Source organism: Emys orbicularis, chromosome 24 (genome assembly GCF_028017835.1).
Source record: "Emys orbicularis isolate rEmyOrb1 chromosome 24, rEmyOrb1.hap1, whole genome shotgun sequence".
NCBI lineage: Eukaryota > Metazoa > Chordata > Testudines > Emydidae > Emys > Emys orbicularis.
The window spans coordinates 14128111-14151478 of NC_088706.1; the positions used below are offsets into that span (position 1 = coordinate 14128111).

General features: G+C 41.7%; 1 protein-coding gene across 1 annotated transcript in view; it reads right to left on the bottom strand.

Annotated features, from left to right (window-relative positions):
* GATAD2A (GATA zinc finger domain containing 2A) overlaps positions 1–10584 on the bottom strand; it is a 37483-nt gene extending 26899 nt beyond the window's left edge. Inside the window, exons 1-2 of the mRNA XM_065422192.1 lie at positions 10517–10584; positions 4213–4484 (exon numbers count right to left, since the gene is read on the bottom strand). Coding sequence (XP_065278264.1) covers positions 4213–4484; positions 10517–10549 — 305 coding nt within the window. The 5' untranslated portion in view covers positions 10550–10584. The remainder of the gene's footprint in view (positions 1–4212; positions 4485–10516) is intronic.
* Positions 10585–23368: the final 12784 nt, after the last annotated feature.

Here is a 23368-nt window from a genome sequence, read left to right on the forward strand (position 1 = left end):
TCAAGACCATACCCTGTCAGATAAAAATTAAGACAACTCCCAGGGAAACAAACTACTTCTGTACTCCGAACTACTTACATACAAAAGGTGTTGGGTTAAGCATATAGTCTTCATTCAGAATTTCATACCTTTGTGGGTTTGACTTGAACTTAATTTGGTTATCTCCTCCTTCTCTACTACGTATGCTCCATGTTTCCATCTTAGTTTTTAGAATCTCTCCATTTCCCTCACAATTAAGAGCCCATATTGCAGCAACCATCAATCCAAGACTAGAACTGTATACCATTCCTATTGAGGGGGTATTTCCCTTTCCCAAATAGCATGGGGAGTGGTGTAGGGGAAGGGCTGGGAATTTAGTGCCATGTCTCTCACAATGCACTTCAGACCACAACCATTATGCTAACTTTAATGTAATCCTGACACCTGGTGTGTTTAATATGTACAGTTATTTTACATTTCACTATATAACAAAAGAATGACTTGATACTCTGACTCATGCGATTTCCCCAGAACTACCCATTGCAGTTCTCAGACAACAGAAACTTTCACCAACACCTGCCCCCCTGGAAGATATCTAAGTAAATCCTGAAATAAAAGGAGCTGTATACAGATAAATACAGATTAGGATGGGCTGGTTGGAAGAAAGCCATAACTGTTGGGAAGCCTTCATATTCCCCACCCTCATTTTTCCTGGCAATTTTCATTTAGACAAACAAGCAGTGGCTAACGCCAGCCAGTCTGCACCTAATTTTAAGAAAGCAGGATCTTAAAAAACAGAGGGTAGGTCAGGAGGCAATTTAAAAATAAGTAAATAAGTTTGCTGCTAAGGGTATCAATGACTTTAGCCTCCACTACATGAAATGCAAATTGTAAAGCTCATCCACACTTTCATTTTGATCGAAGGAAGAATTGTGTTTTGAACAACCAAACAACCTCAGGATGTTATAGAGCCAAGTGGAACATAAGGGCTCACAGGATTAAGGACAAGTGTTCCAATAATTATTTTTAGTTTTAGCTACACTTCTCAGTTAGATATTTACTTCAGCTAAAGTACCATTTGTTTTGTATTTGTTGCTAAATGAGGTGTGTGGAGATACAAGAGAATATATAATCACATATGGAGTTTTTAAACCCATTGCTACCATGAATACGTCACAGAATTTTGACCATCAAAACTCACAGACAAGTCAATTCCATGAAACTTTTTTTTTTTTTTTTTTTTTTTTTTAATCTACACAAAAACTCAGGTGAAACATTAAGACGGAGTAACGTCTGAAGGAATACATTCAGGCACACTAAGGAGAAAGTATCAGAAGGGTAGCCGTGTTAGTCTGGATCTGTAAATGCATCTGACGAAGTGGGTATTCACCCATGAAAGCTTATGCTCCAATACATCTGTTAGTCTATATGGTGCCACAGGACTCTTTGAAACTTCAAGAGCCTTTCACCAAAATGCCATGTAGTTACCTACAAAAATGACATTTAAAAAAAAAAAAAAAAAAAAAAAGCTAGGGATCAAATTTATTCAGTGGAATCATGCATTTTAGATCAGCTATTGCACTTGCCAAGATGTAAAGATCCTCTATGTGCCCAGATATATGTCTTGATTGCCATCTACATGCCCTACATCACATCTTGAAAGATTAAGAAATTGTCGTCTATTTTGGACAGAGAGGTGGGGAGCAGGGAGGCAGAGATAGTACTTGTAAAGTCTGCAGAATTGTTCAGATTCATCTTCCATATGTAAGAAATGCCAATATTTTACTCCTCCACTTAAAAAGCATGGTCAAAACAATACAATCATAACCTATACTATCTGTACTTGGTAATCTAGGACCTCATCCAAATCCCATTGAAGTCAACTGAAAGATTCCCATCAAAACTTCAGTGGGTTTTGGATTAGGCCTCCAACACAGGGACATTCTTACACAAGTAAGCCTTCCCTCCCATTTAGAAAATAGAAAAATCCTACTATCATTTGCTGCAGCAGAGATACTATACAATGAAGGGGTGTCTCAGGTTTTCTAAACAACATTATATATTATTTTTTAAAAACAAGCTGTCTAGAAAGCTGAGCATGGATTCTCTCCCTCAAAGTCTAGTTTGTATAGGTTTTCCCACACCACAAAGGGGGAGCAGAAAGACATTTATCAAAAGATTGGAAAGTGTATTTATAAAGCCACAAAAATCGTCAAGGGGACTCAGGGGCAAGTGTCGCATGAGAAATTAAACGTTTTAAAAAAAGAAGATTCACTAGACTTCTAGCAGACACGGTCCTTTTTAAAGTGACGTGCTTAGGTTTACACAGGAAGTTTGTTACAGAGCGAGGATCCGAACCCTTGCAGTCCAGTTTACAGCCTTGTGTTTTAAACCACTAGACTATGCTTTCCCCTTTAAGAGAACTGAACACAACTATGCTAGTTGACATGTAGTGATAATGCCACAAAGATGTTACTACCTTCTGAAAAGGTTTACCCTTATTTAGCACCTGGCCCCGCCACCTCCTCTCATTCTTTGAGAAACAGAAAAGAAATTCCCTTACATAGGAGCCATCTATCTACAGTAGTACCCCTCCCTAAAGGATATTGTATGAAAATCATCAACACAACTTTCATCAGACATACAAGTACGTCTGAAATATCACCATGAGCAAGCTCTGAAGATGCCACTTTTACCAGTGAGTTTATGGAATAAGCAGAACATGTCAAACAGTCAATTCAAGTTACTAGAAGAAACCTAGTATATTGGATATATTGCTGAAAGTGACATTTGGACAAATTCATTGTTATAAGCAGCAGATAGTTTCTCATTTAAGCAGCAGAAGCAGAGGAAAGCTGAATAATTCATAGACTAGTTACAATTATGGAGTAAGGGCGTATCAGTTTTTCCTGTACTATTTTTTTAAGCTAGAGTGGGGGACAATACACATTTAATACATGAGAATTTGCATACTTGACAGGAACTTCAAGTTTCTGTTCCAACATGTGAAACAAGTTAATAATTTACACTTCTATAGCACCTATCAGGCAAGGAAATAACTTTATACACTTTTTAGACTTGCAACAATATTGGGAATATTTAACCCATTTTGCAGATAGGGAAACTAACACAAAAAGTTAGTTTAATCTTGGGAAAGTCAGTTGTCAGTGGCAGTGCCAGGAACAGGACCCAGGAGTCCTGCCTTCCTCTTCCATACTCCAAACACTAGACCACATTGCATCCTAAAAATGAAAAATATTCAGGTCTGTCCTTTGCAACAAAAACTAAAAAAAAAGTCAGGATAACATGATCATCTGTAGTCTTAGCACATAATGAACCCGAGGATAGACAGCATACAGAATAGAATGGATGTCTATAAACCAGTTTTTTGGTGGTGATTATGAATAATAATGTTTCCATGTACTAAAGATTCCTAATATAATTCTTATTTCATGTGATGTGTGTGTTTGAAAAGCCTTAGACTGGCACAACAAGGATAAGATTTTCCAAAACGGCCAACGATTTTGGATACTTCCATTTTTAGGTGTCTAATTTAAGAAATCTTAAATTGAAAGGCGACTGATTTTCAAAAAGTGCTACGCACTTACCTTTTGCAAAACCAGTGCCCTTTAAAGGGATCAGATGGGTCACTTAAAAACAATGGAGGCACCCTAAATCATTAGTAACTTTTAAACCAACTTTTCCCCCTCAATAGCTCTGAAGACTCAACAGTAAGATGCACCAAAACCACTTCCCTTTTTAATAGTCACAGAGACAAGCTATCCCTCCTTACCTACATCACCCACACGATTATGGACACAAGAAGCCCTTACCACATGGAAGTAACCTCTAGAGTCAGCTGCTCAGAGAGAATGCACCCCCTTTATGGTTTGCATCCACTCCTTCACTCAGGGTCATATTTCCCCATTTCAGTAATTAATCTTTTACAGCTTCTGCCACAATGGCAATACTCATGGGTAGAACAAGCAAGAGCTACTTTTTTTTAAGGCTACAGCACCATGGCTGACCTTAAGAGGAATGCTAAACTGAAACACAAACCAACCCGTTTCAGAGGTACAGTATATACTTCACTCTTTTAGCCATCCCATAGATTAAAAAGCCCAGAAGTCTATTCCAAGTGATAATCTATAGAGCTATTCAACAGGCTATTTCCCCACATTTTGTTGCACAGGTAGTTCAAATATGGAAGCATGACAGCAGGTAGCCACTCACCTTTTTGAGGTACTCATGTCAACAGGTTCATCACCTGTCTGCACCTCCACTTTAATAGTTGCTTTTACCTCCCCTCCTTTTAATAATCCTTGGACTTTCCCAGCTCCAGGATCAGTCTTTATTTTAATGTCACCTTCAGTCTTTATATCTGTTCCCAACAGTCCTTTGTCCATTTTAATTTTTTTACTGTCCACGTCATTTTGGGTTATTTCTCGTTCTAGTGCTCGCTTCTGACTTCGTGTCCTGCATGCTTCCTCTGTCATTGTGAAGCTCTGGGGGGGGGGGGGGGAGAGAGAAATCAGTAAAATGCATTTTGAGAAAAATAAATCAACTGTTAATTTCAAAAAAAGGCCAAGATAGGATGGTGCTGCAAAAGAAGAAATCCTGAAAGAGCAATTAAAGTATTGCAGTGCGCTTACTCACCCTATCCTTAGAGTAGATTTTAGTCTGAAGTTACTAGAGAGTTACTCAACACTTTTTTATTTAAAGCAACTATAGTTGTAAAATGTAAACTCTAAAAATATCTTGTAACAGAATGCAGGAGATTGTACAGGAATGCAACTGAAACAAAAAGTTTGGTTGAAGGGGGAAGATTTTCATTTGCCTCACATGCAAATGAGGCAATTTTTTCCTACTTTTTAATCTAGGATTAGAGTTTTTGGGGGATTTTTACCATGAATTTCTTAGTACTTGTATCTGATTGCAAATTTCAGGAATCAGACGTTGTTGGGAAAGGACTACCATGCCCTGAGTGAAGAGAATCTCTTCCATGTTTCCTTACAGTTTGCCACTAGAGATTAAGGCACTGCCATTGTAATATTTAAGTTGATACTTTCTTCTCTCTTAATGAATGAGCCAGGCTTTTCCACTCGCTGCACAAGAAGTGCTTAACTCCTGTGGGATCACAGTTAACTCGTTGTATGCCAAAGTCATAGAAACTTTTGCTTTTGGTGAGCTTTGGCATTTCAGTCTGCCATTTCACTGTACCTGCAGACCCACATCTGATAAAAAAAAGCTGAGTCAGTTTTTGATCCCATGACATCACTGGGCTCCACATGACCCTTCCCAGGATTCAGTCTGAGAGACAAAGCACTTTCTAGAAAACCAGTCTGAACCGGTTCCAGACAACAAGCTGAAGTGTTGTTAACCCTCACAGAGACACGACAGCAAAAGCAGCAGCAGCAGCAATGTGTCTGCAGGACTGCTGCTGGCATTCCAAAACACAAGTCTGGGAGAGCATCACTGCTCTTAAAGGGACAGTGCTTTTAATTTCACATTACAACACAGCAGTGCATCTGTTATTCTGCTCATCCCATCCCTTCAGGGAAAGCACAGCATTCACTTAAAAAAAAAAAAAAAGTCTAGTGTGTTTGGAAGTGAGGGACAGTGGAGTAGTTCGTTATACCATACAATTTATTTCCTGTTCTATTTTACACCTCCTGTTCCCATCAAGTCACGGTCCTGTATCTACAGCATACCAGATTGTCATTTCAGACAGCTCTATAGGAAATTTTATGCAAACAAAAGTAGACTCACAACAAGTTTCTTTACATAACTTTTGTTTGGAAACTTAGCCAAAAATATTCATTTATATTAACGGACATCAGCTAGTTCACAATGAGGCCACATTTAAACTAAAATCTTGAAGAATCCTTTACTCTCACAGATCTTGGGAGACAGACCTGTCCTCGCTTACAGACAACCCCCCAACCTAAAGCAAATACTCACCAGCAACCACACATCACTGAACAAAAACACTGACCCAGGAACCTATCCTTGTAACAAAGCCCGATGCCAACTCTGTCCACATATCTATTCAAGTGACACCATCATAGGGCCTAATCACATCAGCTATACCATCAGTGGCTCGTTCACCTGCACATCTACCAATGTGATATATGCCATCATGTGCCAGCAGTGCCCCTCTGCCATGTACATTGGCCAAACCGGACAGTCTCTACGCAAAAGAATTAATGGACACAAATCTGACATCAGGAATCATAATACTCAAAAACCAGTGGGAGAACACTTTAACCTGTCTGGCCATTCTTTGACAGACCTGCGGGTGGCTATCTTAAAACAGAAAAACTTCAAAAACAGACTCCAACGAGAGACTGCTGAGCTGGAATTGATATGCAAACTAGACACAATCAACTCAGGGCTAAATAGGGATTGGGAATGGCTGAGCCATTACAAACATTGAATCTATCTCCCCTTGTAAGTATTTTCACACTTGCTTCTTATCAAACTGTCTGTACTGAACCATCTTGATTATCACTTCAAAAGTTTTTTTTCTCTTACTTAATTGGCCTCTCAGAGTTGGTAAGACAACTCCCACCTGTTCATGCTCTCTGTATGTGTGTGTATATATATCTCCTCAATATATGGTTCACTCTTTATGCATCCGAAGAAGTGGGTTGTAGCCCACGAAAGCTTATGCTCTAATAAATTTGTTAGTCTCTAAGGTGCCACAAGTACTCCTGTTATTTTTGAAGAACAATGTGCTTTTAAATAGGAGACAGGTTGGGTGAACGTTGGTGTTCATGAAAGTGAGGGACTAATAGCACTGTCCAGGAAGAAAGCCAGGTGCTATCAAGATTTTCTACATAGCTTAGCCAACAGACCTCCGTTCTAACATGCAGCAACCCCTGCTATTCCAGTTCTGGGCCTCGCCATACAATTCTTCCAAAGCACCCCAGTTCTTGCCTGCAGCATCCTTACTGCTCCACTCTGAGTAGCCCATGAACAATCTCACAATGATGCCACAAAAAATGGCCCCACACAGACTAAAGCTTGGTCTATGCTTAAATGTTAGGTCAGCACTATGGTCAGTCACAGATGTGAAAAAAAATACACCCCCCCCCCCCCCCCACTGACATAGCTATGCTGACCTAATCCCCCAGTGTAGAAGACAGCTTCTGTTGATGGGGCTAATTTTGTTTGGAGAGGTGGTGGTCGGTCCTACACAGACCGAAGGGGTGCGTCTACATCACAGGGTTATGCCGGCATAGCTATGCTGGCAGTTTCCATTGAAATTTGAACCCAGGCCTCAAGACAGAAGGCCACTCTACTAATCCAATGTATTGTCTAGTCTGCTTATACTAGAGTTTTTGTTTTTAATGTAAACATGCTGACTTTCTTGGTCAGTATTTTAAAACAAGTGTACTCATTTTATTGGCTATCTGCATTATAATAAGGAAGGCTTGTGTTTATTTTCAATTTTTTCTTATTCTGTAGTCTAGCAAAGCTGGAAGTGTGGCAGAGCTATGGTGTCACATAATTAAACCCTCTTGCCAGTGAAGCAAGACTGACTCCAAAAGTAATCTGGACCTGATTTTTGGTGAGAGATTGCTTTACATTCCTCCCAGAACTTAAAACATAAAGAAGGTGAATCAGAAGGGAGTGGGAGGCAGGTTTCACGGCTCTGAATGGCAAATCAAGACCCCCCCACCTCACAGAGACTAAGTTAAAAATCTCTAGCAGATCCAGTCATACCACATGCTCCAATAAAGTGCTACGGCAAAGTGTCTAGTAGTTAGAGCATGGGACAAGGAAGCAGGACTCTTAGGTTCTATACCCAACTCTTATATGGACACATTGCATTACTGTGGGAAAGGCACAACTCTCTCATATGGTCTTCTCATGTCTCTCCAATACTCATAATACATATGGATGTGGAAGCAATGAAAGACAAGGTGGGTGAAGTAATATCTTTTATTGGCCCAACATCTATTGGTGAAAGAGACAAGCTTTCAAGTTTACACAGAACAAGAAGAGCTCTGTGTAAGTTTGAAGGCTTGCTCTTTCACCAGTAGACGTTGGTACAAAAAAAAAAAAAAAAAAAAAAAAAACCCCACAACACACCCCAAACTTATGAGTATGATATTTATCCAGCTCAGAGGCATCTTGATACTGAATGTCAAATACTAAAAAGTGTAAAATTGTCATGGTGGCGGAAGAGACAAATGAGACCATTCAGTGGAAACAGCCTCGTCTTGCATATAAACCCCTCTTTTGAAAATGAGGACGCTCTCTCACCCACAGCCCTCTCAGCCACAAGTGTCCAGTGGAGGAAATTGGACACCAAAAGCCCGCTTTGCATAGATACTGAGCACCTGCAGCTTCCTTTGACCTCAACTGAGTTTTCATTGCTCAGCACCACTGAAGAGTCAGGTCCTATATTATGCTAAAATATACTCCAAAATGTTCACTATTTCAGTTCTTTCATCTTCTCCAGTTACATGATACATGGGTAAACCCAAGTGTTTTGAATAGCCTTTGTGATTCCACAATATTTTAAATGTCACACATGAACCCTCGTTCTGCAAATGCCATACTATATTTTCAAGTTCTGCTTCAAGTTCTACGCATTATTCTCTATGGCACGTAATACCATAAGCAACAAAAGGAAACTCAACTCTCTCATATCTGCACTTCGTGAACTCCCTTGATGCACCTGCCCCCATACATTTTAGAGCAGAATTCAGAGTCTTGGTTCTCAATTTGTTAACAGCTTTTAGATTAGATCTAGTTATTTCAGAGACCCCCTCATTTCTTCTAACCCTCCAGGATAGATACACTCCAACTATAAGGTGCTGGGGGCAGAGTGTTTTCCATGGTGGACCTCCCCATGCACCATCTCACCAACAGGTCACATTGAACCCAAACTTGACAGTGTCCACATCAAAATGGGAGATTCACCTTTTCAAGGAAGCTTTTCCCAGTATTTTGTTCTGCATGATAGATACCTTAGACCAGTGGTTCTCAAACTTTTCTACCGGTGACCCCTTTCACATAGCAAGCCTCTGAGTGCGACCCCCCCTTATAAATTAAAAACACTTTAAAATATATTTACCACCATTATAAATGCTGGAGGCAAAGCCAAGTTTGGGGTGGAGGCTGACAACTCATGACTCCCCCCCCCCCCATGTAATAACCTCGCAACCCCCTGAGGGGTCCTGACCCCCAGTTTGAGAACCCCTGCCTTAGACATTCAACCAGGCCCAAATTCCCTTTTTGTTTACTGAACCCACCACTTCAATTTTTTTTCTTGAAAAGAAAATGTCATGTCATGTCATGTCATATGTAGATTCTCTCACTTCCAGGACTACACTGGCTCTCCTCACATAGGGCTTAAAATCACAGATCCATTTTCTAGCATGGACGGGACTTTAACTGTGGCCACTAACACAGAACTAAGTTTTAACTATTTCAGGGAACAAAAACTGTTGTAACTGGATTCCTCAAAGTGGTTATAAATGTAGGCCAGACTTGTATTTAGCTTGGCATGGGAAGGAGGGAAAGGAAATAAATCAGGAAAGTTTCTTAAAGAAACTGAAGAATATAGTTTCCCGGGGGAAGAGGTAGAAACACCATAACTTGAGTAGAGAGTCTGTAAGGAACAATCCTGCAGGAGTTTGAAGGAATGATTGTCTTTTCCATCAAACCACAATACAAAAGTATATCACCTGTATGTTTTTGATAAAACAATACACAGTGAAATTGTTTATATTGACATTAGGCTTCAGGTTAGCATGCAGTTGAAATAAATTGGCAATTCACACTTTTCTGAGCTATTGTTCCACTCTGTCTGTAGACTTTTTGGATAACAATGCATCTTTTTACGTTGGGATAGTTATTTCCCCAGCACTAAGGGCTAGAATTATTTTTTTCCTGAAGGGGTAGATACATAAAAACTATTGGAATCACCAGAAGTGCCAGATTGTTGGTCCAACTCACTCTGGACTGTAATAAATTTACACCATTCAAATGTATTTTGAAAGGTAGAAGGAGAAAACTAGGATTACACAGAAGTTCTTCTCACTCTCTCTCACACATATGCGCATTACAAATTTGCACACAGCAATCCAACGGCCCTTTCACTGAACTGTCCAAAAAATTTGAGACACAAGATGGGTGAAGTAATCTCTTTTATTGGTGAGACAAAAGCTTTCGAGCTTACAAAGAGCTCTTCTTCAGACCTGAAGAAGAGCTCCAAAGCTTCTGTTTCTCACAAACAAATGCTGGTCCAACAACAGATCTTACCTCGCTCACCTTGTCTCTCTAATATCCTGGGGCCAACACAGCTACAGAAACAAAAAATAAAATAAAAAGGTCTTTTGGATCAGAAATTTATTTATACTAGTAGGTCAAATACCATGCCCATCTATGGCACCAATAGCATTCCCCCTGGCAAAGACAGCAAAAGAAATGTTTCCTAGAACCTGCCAAAAGTTCTTCCCCAATTCCCTTCCTTCCAAAAAACAAAAAACAAAACAAAAAAAAGGAAAAATACAAGACAAACCTGGTTTGAATCAGCCAGTGTCTTTTCCAACATGGATGTGTATGAGAGACTCCTATCACATACTGCCCAGAACGCCTCCCACTTGCCAAGATGACAAAAAGGATTGCGAGATCCTGGAACAATTATCTGCTCACTTTCTTTTGCCACTGTAGGGGAAAGTGATAGAACAGGAAAAAGTAGATGAGTTCCAGTTTAAGACTTGGGAAATTTGTGCTCCCCCCACCCAGGTGTGCAGTCCAGCCAGGAATAACCAGATTCCCAGTGACAATAGTCTATTTGGAGACCTTTGTATACTAAAGTCCTGAAAGACTTGAGCTAAACAAGCATATATCTGCTTCAGGGAGGTGGGGAAAGAAATCCAAACTTTGCTTTGTTATATTCCAAGACACACTGCAAATGAAAGTAAAAAATTGTCCAGTTAAAAGTGGTCTGATCTGCTTCCATAGTTTGGGAACCTGGCCAGAGCTCACTTCCAAAAGTTCTTTCTCCAGGTGGCAGGCAAAACAAAGCAACCCACATCACCACCTCACAGCCCACATAACCCACCGCACCCTGCTAAAATGCCAGCCCACTTTATGGAGGATTTCCAGATTCACACTAGTTGTAAACAAGATCAATCCACACTCTGGCCAAAATCTTTCAAGCTTCTAACAAATATCAGTACGGTCACATCTACGTTACCAACTGTGCAAGCTGCATCAGAATACGGCTGCCAAAATTTGTATATCCCTTGGCTGCATGCAGACTTGGCTGCTTGCATAGGTGCTGCATGTACTCACCAGGTGCGCCTGTGTCGGTGTAAAGTACTCTGCACCAAAGGTAGGTATCCTAATGTGTCATGCGCAACCATCTGGCACAATACCTTTCCGGAAATTTTTGCAATGGGACAGAAGTGATTTGTCCAGAGATCTCTGGAAGCTAGGTATCAAATTCCCAGCATGCAACTTTCTGCATCCCATAACACCATCAACATTGCATAATTCCCCCCCCCCCCCTCTTTTTTTTTTTTAAATCCCACAAACCCAGGCAGCACTTTTTGGTGTCTGCCATCTCTGACAGACGCATGGAGCCCAGAGCTCTGCACTATTCTCGTGAACACTGCAAATACAGGACACACTATTCTGTGGTATTTGCAGACCTGCAGGAAAAGCCACAATAGTGTGGGACATGAAGATTTTGCCAAGGACAGTTTTCTGAGACACAAAGAAAGACAATTCAAGATTGTTGTTGAGGTTCATGGAGCAGCTGCAGATGGTAAAAGGCCACTTCTGGGCCCAAGAAATGAGCACTGACTGGTGGATCACATCGTAATGCAGGTTTGGGACGATGAGCAGTGGCTGCAGAACTTTCAGATGCTAGAGCCATCCATGTGCCGAGCCCATCCCAGCCCTCTAGCGCATGGACACCCAAGAAGAGCTGCACTGACAGCAGACAAGCAAGCGGTGATCACACTCTGGAACCCTGCAACATCGGACTGCTACTGATCAGTCGGAAATCATCTTGGAGTTGGAGAATCCACAGTTGAGGGCCATTATCCAAGCACGTAGGGCCATTAGTTATCTACTGCCATGCAGGACTCAGACTCTGCAACGTGCAGGAAATCTGGATGGATACGCAGCAATGGGGTTCCCAAACAGCAGTGGAGCAAAAGATGGCACACGTATCCCTATTTTGGCACCAGCCCACTTTGCCAGACTACCTCAACAGAAAGGGCTACTTTTCTATGGTTAAGCAAGTATTGGTTGCTCACAAGGGATGTTTCACCAATCTCAATGTGGGCTGGTCAGGAAAGGTACATGACACTCACCTCTTTAAGAGCACAGGACTCTTCAGAAAGCTGCAAGAGGAAACATTCTTTCCCGACCAGGGGGATCACCACTAGCTATACTGAAATACCAACAGTGATTCTGGGGGACCCAGCCTACCCTTTATTCCCCAGCTCACAAAGCTGTACACTAGCCGCATCAACAGCCCCAAGGAAAGATTCAGCTATCAGCTCAGTACATGCAGAATAAGTACTGAATGTGCTTTTGGTAGACTGAAGGGATGCTAGCGGTGTTTACTCACTAGATTGGCATGGAACTCAGCAAGAAAGATCTCAATGGTTACAGCTGCCTGTTGTGTCCTGCATAACACCTGTGAGGCAGAGGGGGAAAACTGCCATCTGACTTTCAACAGCCAGAACAAGGGTTATTCTAGAAGCCTGATGTGGAGCTATGTGGCTCAGGGAGGCTTTGAAAGAGCACTTTAGTGGCCAGCTGCAGCAGTGTTGTGCGCTGGAGTGTTCTCTGAGCCTGGAGTTCTGGGTACTGCTAAGAACTGTGTAGTGTTTGCTGTACGTGCATAAATGACTGGGTACTGGTACAAGTACTGTTGTCTTTGATAATCACTATGAATTCTGCAATATTTGTTGTGAACTAGTAAAGATAAAGATCAAGTTCTATTTTTGGGTAATTAAATTGAATGGGGGAAAAAACTCCCGAAATTCAATACACAAAAGCCCCCGCAGGTAATGTTATACAATTAACATAATTAAAGGATGTAAACATTTATATCCATTTGAGTACACAAAAAGTAGTTGTATGTGTAGCCACAACGGACAACTGTGTTCTTACAGGTCAGTATGTGAAGCTGTGGCTTTCTTTGCTGTCCCCCAGTGTCAAGTAGTAGGGGGCACTGATGGGTCCCTTGATACCATATGGTATGTTGGGGAGGGAGGGGAAGAGGTCTAAGGACAATGCTCATGGAGTTCTCCAAGGGCTGCATAGGATGGAGAGTTTGGGAGCATTTGGGTTTGCTGACTGAGAAGGCCCTTTATGTCCTGGTGCATTTCCCTCTCCTTGCCCTGCTGGGACTCATGGGCCTTTCCTGTCCTCTTGATCTTTCTTCATGCTGTCAGTCATGCCAAGCCCCTAGTTCAGTCTGATGAAACACTGTTTTACAAGATCCTGCGAGCCAGGTCCTCCCTAATCCTATTCTTTCTCCTCCTCATGGTCACGCATTCTGTGAGTGGAGGGGGCACCCACCAAGCCAGAAGCTGCTGATAAAGACAGACAGATGTATCACTGGATTTACAGTCAGTGGAAAGAGAAAATAAGTTTCTAAACTCCCTTTTCTTGTAAAACACAAGCAATGCTTATTGACACTTCAGCTTTGGAGCACCTCAGCACAGCACCGCTCTCCAGCTCCAGCCATGGTAACAGGATCAAGGGATGATGTGGATTTTCTGTTGCAAGACGCTATATGATTTCAGTCCCTATTTCATGGATACGACTATAGGGCAGCGGCACTGAATATTTGCACTATTTTCCACAAGCAGTGATAATTTTAGCTGCTCTCTCATTCCTCAGGATCACAAAGAGCACAGCTGTTACTGTCTCCTGAAGCTGCCCGGGCCTATATGCCACTAGCTTGTTTACTGCTATGGTGCCAGCTGAACTCATCACAGAATGGCATGGCAAAGTATCCTACCATAGAGGAAGAAATAAGGTAGTCATCTCTAGAAACCTTCAGGAGAAGATTACAGAGTACCCCCATGAAAGTTTCATAGAGATTTCTCAGGAGGATAAGAGGAACGTACCTATGCACATAAACAAAATGTTCTGCATTGCCCACTCTACTTAACCCAACCGGGAAATGAAAAGCAGGTACCAATTCTACCTCTTTCTTGTATCGCTACCTCTTCTCCTATGACTAAAACAATTAAGAGTTGATGCCTTTGGTTTCTTAGCTTGGGGGATGGGCTGGTGCCATCTTTGAATTTGATCACAAGAAAAAACGTGTACACATACTTGAGTTCCTCCATGTTTGCCTGATGGGACTGGCTACACGGTGGCAGAGCCTCAAACAGGTCCTGGTTTGCAGCATGGCTAGAGTCCTCCACCATGTCTCCCCCCAACTCCCTTTCTTCCTCACTGTTCACAGTAGGGGTCTCCGGGTCAGGCTCCTCCAAAGTATCCACAGTGGTCTGTGGGGAGCTGGTGGGGGTTTCTGCCAAGTACAGCATGCAGATCCTTGTAGAAGTGGCAGGTCTGCAGTGTAGGGCCAGATCTGTTGTGCTCCCTTGCCTTGCGGAATGCCTGGCAGAGTTCCTGTACTTTTACGTGGCACTGCTGCTGGTCCCTCTCACACCCCTTTGCCTGAATTCCCTGTGCAATCTGCTCCTAGATGGACATGTTTCTACAGCTGGTCCATTGATGTGCTTGCACAGCCTCCTCTCTCTGTGTAAGCCCAGGAGATCCAATACTTCCTGTCTACTCTGGGTAGGAGCGCATCTTGTATGTGGAGCTGGCCTGGTCGGTTCGGCAGTTGCCCACAAGGGTGAGCTACTAGATGTGATTGCCAAGGTGGGCAATCAGGAAAGGTATTACAAAAAAACATGGGGGGAGGGGGGAGTTAAAGGGTGGATGGAGTGGCTTTTGGTCTCTCTGACCCTTGGGCAGTGGAGTTTAAAGTTGTGACAAGAGTGGTCAGTGTCACAGGGAACGGGGCATTGTGGGACAGCTCATGGAGGACTATTAGGGTTGACACAGGTCATGCAGTGTCTATATAGCACTTGCACTGTGTCAACCTCAGTAGGTCAACCATGGCTCTACACCAGAGGTGGGCAAACTACAGCCCATGGGACCATCCTGCCCGGCCCTTGAGCTCCTGGCCGGGGGAGGCTAGCCCCCGGCCCCTCCCCTGCTGTCCCCCCAAGGAGCTGGGAAGGGGGGGTTGGATGGGTCAGAGGTTCTGAGGGTTGCAGTCAGGGGGCGGGAAGTGGGAGGGGGCGGGGGCCAGGCTGTTTGAGGAGGTACAGACTTCCCTACCCGACCCTCCATACAGTTTCGGAACCCTGATGTGGCCCTCAGGCCCAAAAGTTTGCCCACCCCTGCTCTATACCATTCAGAGAGGTGGTTTTACTGTCTCACTGTAATGGAGTGCTTACGTCAGTCAGTGACAAATTTGAGTGTAGGCATACACAGACATCGGCTGATTGTAAGTCGCCTTGTGTCGACATAACTTGGTGCTGTGACTGTCAAACTTTGCATTGTTGAGAAAACTGTATGTAACAGAGGGCCTGTATGAGAAAGTTCAAACTGCACCTTTTCTATGGCAACTTTGTTCTCCATTGCCAAAAATAACTTGTAAATAATCAGCCTAGAACTGATAGAGGAATCTTTTGGGGGGCTAAAAATACTTTGTGGTTTATTTCAAACGATTCTTTGGAACTGATATTATTTCTTACGCCTCCTCACCTCCACTAACACAAATGGCAACTCAGAATTAAAATTGCCAAAATTAAAAGAGTTAAGTAACCAACCCATGTAATTAAAGTAGATAAGCAGACCAGCTGAAGTACCAGGTGATGTGCAATTTTAAGAACATTCTTCAACAGTGACCAAATATGAGAGAGAAAAAGCATTAGCAATTTATTACTACTGAAAGTAAAGAAGTCACTCCCAAATTTTTCCCCAGAGTGTGGACTATATTTTCATAGGCTACCTGCTTCCCTCCCCCCCACTCATGATCTTGCAGATCATCCTCTTCTCCCACTCACAGCCTGTAATACCTATAGCAAGTACAGTAATTACTTGTACAGAAAAATATTAAGACATTTTTAGCTGTCTTTTAGTGCAACTTAACAGCTAGAAAGGAGGAGCAGCAACTGGCACCACACAAGAAGCCAGTTCTCTATAAGCCACCAGAAAATGTGCTGCAGATCTTTTGTTGCTCATGGACCACAACTTAGGAAGCTCTGAAGTAAATGTATCTGCCTGCGTCTGTGTAACTTTGTTATTGAACAGGTGCATAATTCAACTTTTCTTAAAATTATTTTTCAAAAGGCCATAAGTCAAAGTGATTTCTCCTCCACAGACTGCCTTCCCTTGAAGGGTACTGCTCTTTAAAATTTGTGATTTCAAGGTTAGTCTAGTCAGCAGAATACTCTATTTGCATAACCTCAGCACAACAGCAGCAAGAGTACACCACTCTCAGGCTGCATACGTCAAGTTCTAAAAGTACACCACCACCACAAGAGCAATATGCAGTGCCATTTTTGTCAAACCTGATCTTGTCATCAACACAAGACCTATGACCAATAATAATGACACTGAAGTCCTGACAGCAGACACTGACAGCATTTCCAGCATGTCTGCCTACAAATTGCTATGGAAGCAATTCAAGTTCGCTAGCCCACAACCTCCAACATAACAAAAACATAGGTGATCAATGGTGACCCCAACAGTCACAGCATCCAATGGGACTATAGCATAACTAATGAAAATGGTGAACTAGCTGAGTTGCAGGTAGATGCATACCACTTGAACTTAATTCACAACCATAAGCTCCCCAGTTCTTTCAACAGCAGCCCATGGAAACAAGGCTACAACCCCAATCTGGCATTTGCCAGCAACAGCATAGCTGGTTTGCTGAACAAACTTAGTTTGGATCCATTTCTACATTTGCAGCACCAGCTCATCACCATCCAACTCAATGCAGCCATAATGCCAAACTCAGTACCATTCTGGCACGGTTTTAGTTTAAGAAAGTGGAACGGAAGAGCTTCACCAAGGACCTCAATGCCATTGTAAGAAAGACCAAACCAATACCAGAAAACTGATCAGCTTATCAATGTGGTCTGCACTCTCTCAAAGCAGCATATTTCACGAGGCTGGGACTAACATGGAGTTACTGGATTGGTATGCAAAATAAAAGCGGATGTTCGAAGCAGACTCATTAGCTGAGAAGACCATTGCAGCCAGCAAAGACCTGGTCTCTGAACTAAAAGAGGAAAAACAGAAGACATAGCAGAGTCTCAGTGTGGACATGACTAACAGCAGTAAGCAAGAAAGAAAGCCACCCAGGGAAGTCAGAACAACACTACAATATTACTGTAGACCAGGTCGCACACCAACTCCTAGAAAATGGCAGGGCACTGAACAACCCAAGATATGATAGATTTAAGTGGCAAGAACACTAGAAGACTTATAATTTTGCAACAGTCAGTGGCATTGGAGCAATTTTTATAGTAGGTGTGCTGAAAGCCATTGAATAAAACTGTAAACCCTGTATATGATGGAAATCACTTCAAGCCACAGGGTGTGCACCCCTAGTTCCAGCACCCCTGGGCACATTATATAATGTCCAAATTAACCTCCGGAATTAATGTCCTCAAGAATGGCCAAGCTGCCAGCCTACATGACATTCATACTGTACAAATCAAAACACTTCGGACCAGCAATAAACAAGTGGGTACTCAAATTGTTTAACACATGCTCAGCCACATACTAAGTACCCAAGAGCTGGGGATGAGCACATGTTGTGGCACTCCTGAAGTCAGGGAAGGATGCAACAGAACCAAAGAACTTCAGGCCTATACCACTAAGTCACCTCTGCAAACTGGATGAGCATCTCATCCTAACCTATTGAAAAGCACCTAATCCCAGAACAAGCTGGATTCTGACCAGTGCACGACTTGCCTGCAAGTGCCATACATCACTCAATACACCAAAGATGGCTTTGGAAAGGGGTATGGTAACAGGTGCCGTGTTTGTTGACTTATCAGTAGCATACAACACAGTAAATCACCAAAGGCCTTGGCTACGCTGCCGCGAGTGTAGTCACGCCGCCAGCGCTACGAGAGCTCTCTCGCAGCGCTGTAAGTACTCCACCTCTCCGAGGGGAGTAGCTTGCAGCGCTGCGAGGGAGAGTATAGCGCTGCAGGCGCTGATTACGCTGGCGCTTTACAGCGCTGCACTCGGGGGGGAGGGGGGGAGGCGTTTTCACACCCCTGAGCGCAGCAAGTTGCAGCGCTGTACAGCGCCAGTGTAGCCAAGGCCTTTGGCTCCTTCATAAAATACACACCATGACAAAAGATCACCACCTCATATGAATGATACAATTGCAACTAGAGAACAAATGTTTTTATGTCCAACTATGCAGGAAGCAGAGCTCATGGTGGTAACAGAAAGTCTACCACAAGGGAGCATACTCTCACCAATACAAATGATTGGCGCAAGAAGTTTGATCTATGCAGACAACTTATGTATCACTGCCCAAGCCAATGATCTTGCCCAGAATGAAGCTACACTAACATTGGCAGTGTCTGGGCTCTCAGTCTATTACATCAAGAATCAACTGCGCACCAACCCAGCCAAATCACAAGCGACTCCCTTCCATCTTCACTGAGAGGCCAATAGACAACTCAATATCATCTGGAAGGGGGTATCACTTGCCCACTGCTGGAATCCTGTCTAACTTTGAGTGATGCTAAACCACTCTCTCCTTCAAAGCACACCATGGAGAAGACAAAAGGCAAAGTTGGCACCCAGAACAACAGTCAGGAAGCTTGCAAGTTCAAAATGGGGAACCAACCCAGAAACACTAAGAACCACTGCACTTGCACTTTGCTATTCGATAGCCAAATATGCACATCCAGGATGGGAAAGATTGGCTCACACAAAGACGCTGGATCCTGTTCTGAGTGATAGCTACCGCTAAATCACAGGATGTCTAACACCAACAAATGTGAAGAGCCTTTATGTGCTTGCTGGAATTGCTCAACCAGGTATCAGGAGAGAGGTCACAAGCAAAACTGAACGATTATGACAGGTCAGAGATACCAGACATCTGCTATATGGCCACACCACAGCAGTTGGCTGCTTGAAATTGAGGAAAAGCTTCATCATGGCAACAGAACCGCTTTAAAAAAAAAAAAAAAAAAAAAAAATCCACCACTGATGGCTACATAACTAGAACTGTGGCGCACACTGCTCAAAATACTCAATGAGGACATCAAAATGCATACAGATGTTACCAAATGCCTTCCCTCAGGTGTGAAGGAGTGGTCAGTCTTGAGATGGTTAAATCACCTCTTAACAAGAGTTGGCAGGTCAAAGATCAATAAGCAGAAGTGGGGCTATTCCAATGACACAGAACACATGACTGTGGTGAAACCCAAACCATGGAACATCTATTGGTCTGCCAGCTCCTGGAGGAACCAAGCACCATGGAAGATCTCAGCAGGGCTATGTGCCAGGCCATAACATGTGCCCAACATTGGTAAAAACCTATAAGAATACCAGCAACCAATATTACCAAAAAGATATGTAAGCTACTCCTAGGCAGCTCATCTGGATTTTTTTTTTTTTTTTTTTTTTTTGGGGTGGCACTCTCTAGCTACAGATTAGGATATGAATCAGAAGTAAAGTTTCATGAGCATTATATTAGGGAGAAGTAAAGCAAAGATGTAAGCCTAACAATTTCTTGTATATTATTTTCTCCCTTAACAAAAGTGCCATCACTTCAGGCACACTTTTAAAGCCACAATGCAATACTGTTAGGGATCAAGGAAAAATAAGCCTGCAACTAAAATTCATGTGGCTTCTCATAACTAACCCGAGGACACAGATCAGAAGTGATTTGGTCTATGAAATCAGTATCTTAACTTTTGATTTTCATGTACCAGAGGGAAGCAATCGCGATGCTATAGTTAACACTTGAGGAAACATTTCATTACAGTCCCTATTTTTCTTAGTTTTACAAATTACTCAAAAGTGTTACTTATTTCTGGGCTGAAATCCCTTGCTCTCTCAGCCCAAAGCTGAAGTTTTCTTTTTCTTTGAAAGTTGGTGGGAGTTTGTTTGGCTGATCCTGTATTATCAACATGGAGGATGTGGATGGGGAGAGAAGAGAGGATTGGTATTCTCCTGCTTAAAAAAAAAGTTCAGACCTATAGTTGTGTAACAATTTATCTTTGTTTTGTTTTTAACCTTGCCCTAGATTCAACCCCAATAAAGGCAAATGTTTTAATGTGACAGGAGAAATAGTTTCCCTCAGGAGCCATAACTGAATCTGACTTCCACATGTAACAATCACCCATACCAATGTGTCAATGGATATCTGAATATCGTTTTAAGTAGGATGCAATGTGGTATTTTAAAGTAATAAAACATAAAAAGCAGTGTCTAGATTCACTAAGAACTGGAGTAGCTTACTAGTTCTTGCTGGACAGCATGAACTTCATTCTTTAATGAACATTCTCCAAGATGAATTTGGAATTTCAGGGATTCTCCTTCTAGCTAAAATGCTTTCTTAGACCATATATGATCTGTAGGAATTATATGTCCCCCAGATTTATACAACATACCTCCTCTTCACCTTTCCTATGGGGTGTAGAGCTCTATTTCACGAAAGTTAATCAGTTGGCTATCGGTACCGAGGAGCGAGAAGACAAAAAGCAGAACTGGTGCATCACAGGAGAAGGGAAAAAAGTGAATGAGCTTAGATCCTCAACAGCTGTCTCATGAGAACAGCTGGTGAAATTTCAGCTATATACTGTTTCCACAGTACCAAAAATGCTACTGAACGAATTTGCTTAACTTCACTCATGCTTGCCAATAAAAACAACAAACAAGTTAAAATAAGTTCTCTCAAGACTTGAAATTGTATATATTTCTATCTCCTTGCATACTAGGATATCAGCTACTGGCAATTTTACGAGTACGTAAGATGTTCATAATATACCCACATGACTTAACTGCAATAATCAATACATAGATTTTAGGAATCTCGGTACTGCATCAGATGTAGCATATTTTACATTTTTTTCCAAGACCTCATATAAGCCAGGGGCCACCCATGCAGTTCTGTGAATTCCTGCAGCTGTAAGCACATCTGATTCCTAATCATTATTAGACAAGAAAAAATTCAAGCCATACCACAGAATATTCTATAGAAAGCCTCTGATAGCCATTACATAAACATCACCTTTTGTGTAGAGTCTAAACTTCAGCTTATCAAATTGTGAACAGAAAAAGATTCTCCAGTGCAAAGTTAAGACAGCCAGATTCTGGCAAAGCAGATGCTACAATGTTTCAAATGAGAACAAGGTGCAAGTATTGTTCTGCTATTAATGTACAGGCCATCGATAGAAGAGTTTTAGGGATGCCTTTTAAAAACAAACAAACAAACACACACACACAAACAAAAACCTGTATACAAGTTGTGTAGAATTTGCTGACAGCCAAAAAAAAAAAAAAAAAAAAAAAGAATAATTTCCCCCCCTGGATTCACCAGCCTTATTCCTAATTTCTGGGGTGATGGGGGGCGGGGAATTCACAGAAAAAGGAAGCAGGCAGGTCAAGCAATGTTTGAGTGTATCTCCCTAAGTGAAGATGTTCAAAGAATACTGCAGTCTGTTTACTAAAAGTAGCTGGTTATTGATCAAAGTTAACTTATTGACTTGTAGTACTCCCATACACCATGTCAGACTCAAAACCTGGAAGCTGTCTAGGCTTCCCTTGGAGTGCAGCTTGTATAACCAAGAGCTCTGATGCTTTATCAGAAAGAGTGCTCAGGGTCCCCCAATTCACACCCCCGCCCACCAGGGGAAACCAGGGGTAACAATGCACTGTTCCAACTTAATTCTAGCCTTATTAAATCACTACTATTGTTTTTCTAATTCCCAGTGAAAGGAACTTCCCAGAAATCTGCCACCTTAAAGTTTAAAAAATAAATAAATCAATAAATAAAAAAGTGTGCCACGATAAAAAAATCCAAAGGCCAAGATGCTGCCCCTACAATGCCCCCGTCCAATTTATTTTTATTTATTGTTAAGAAACCCCTAAAAAAAAAAGAAAAGAAAAAAAAGCAGGTTTGAGTTAAAAAAATTAAAATATATTTTTTAAAGAAATCAATCTAGGAAATCTAGGACTAGAACATACTGGTCACTTTATGCCTTAGACAGTAGATGGCTGCAGTCTGGTAACTCAAGATCTTTTTCTTATTGTATCAACTCAGTAATAAGAAAAGTAGCAACCAAAGGCAAGCTGATCCTGTGGCATGAAAGTGACTATCAACAAAAATTTAAAAATGTGTTAAGTTTTCTGGTATTGTTACTGAAGGAAAAGAACTAATCAGCAGGCCACATGCTAGTTAAAATAAGTCTTTAAAACTGAGACTTGGAGGTTTTTTTGTTTTAAAAAGAACAAGCCTAGCTTCTGAGATGCAGGTTTCTGACTGTGAGGCACTACAGCTCACAAAGGGTTAAGCCCTGCCATTTTGGTGCCATTCACTGATATGTCCATTAAGGGTGTTACATAACAAAATGGCAGACCTTAACCCTTTGTGTCCCATACTTTCACCATGCCTGAGTCAGAAATGAACACACCAGTCTGTTCAGGGAATCAACACCTTTTGGATTATGATTTTTTATAGGTTTCAGGGGAAATAAGTGAGCTTGTTTAGGCTCATTAAAGACCTATGATTAAAAGCAACAGAAAACTTGCTTAGGAAGTTGCCAAGCACACTTTATACAAAAAGTGCCAAGACACCGCAAGAAAAAAAGTTTTAAGTCACCACCACTTTGATAGCAAAGAAAAAATAAATGCGCAAGCAGAGCATTTATGATCTGCCATTAGATTTCAACCATCACAGATAATGTTATGGTGACACCAGTCCAACAAATTAGCTAAAGAAAGACACGCTGCTCTGGTTTAACGTTTTTTAGGGAAGAATTCAGTCTTAGGCTTTGCTACAGTAAACTCACTACTAATCTTCTTGTGTTTTTTGGAGCACACATCTATGGCAATCCATTCATTCTATACCTTGTTTTTCTATATTGTCAAAGCTAGCTTTATTTCCGTTGTAATGACTAAGCAACATGATGTGGACTTAATATGAACATTGTGTTCACAATGCAACAGCTCACAATTCTTTTTTAAAAAATTGGTTATGAAGTAATTGAGTTGTCAAATTTAAACTTGACAAAAAAATTACTCTAGAACATTTTTATTAAGATACCTTATGTATTTCTTCTCAAATCAAGCTCAGAGCTTCAAACTTCTATACATGAATGGTAAAGGGACT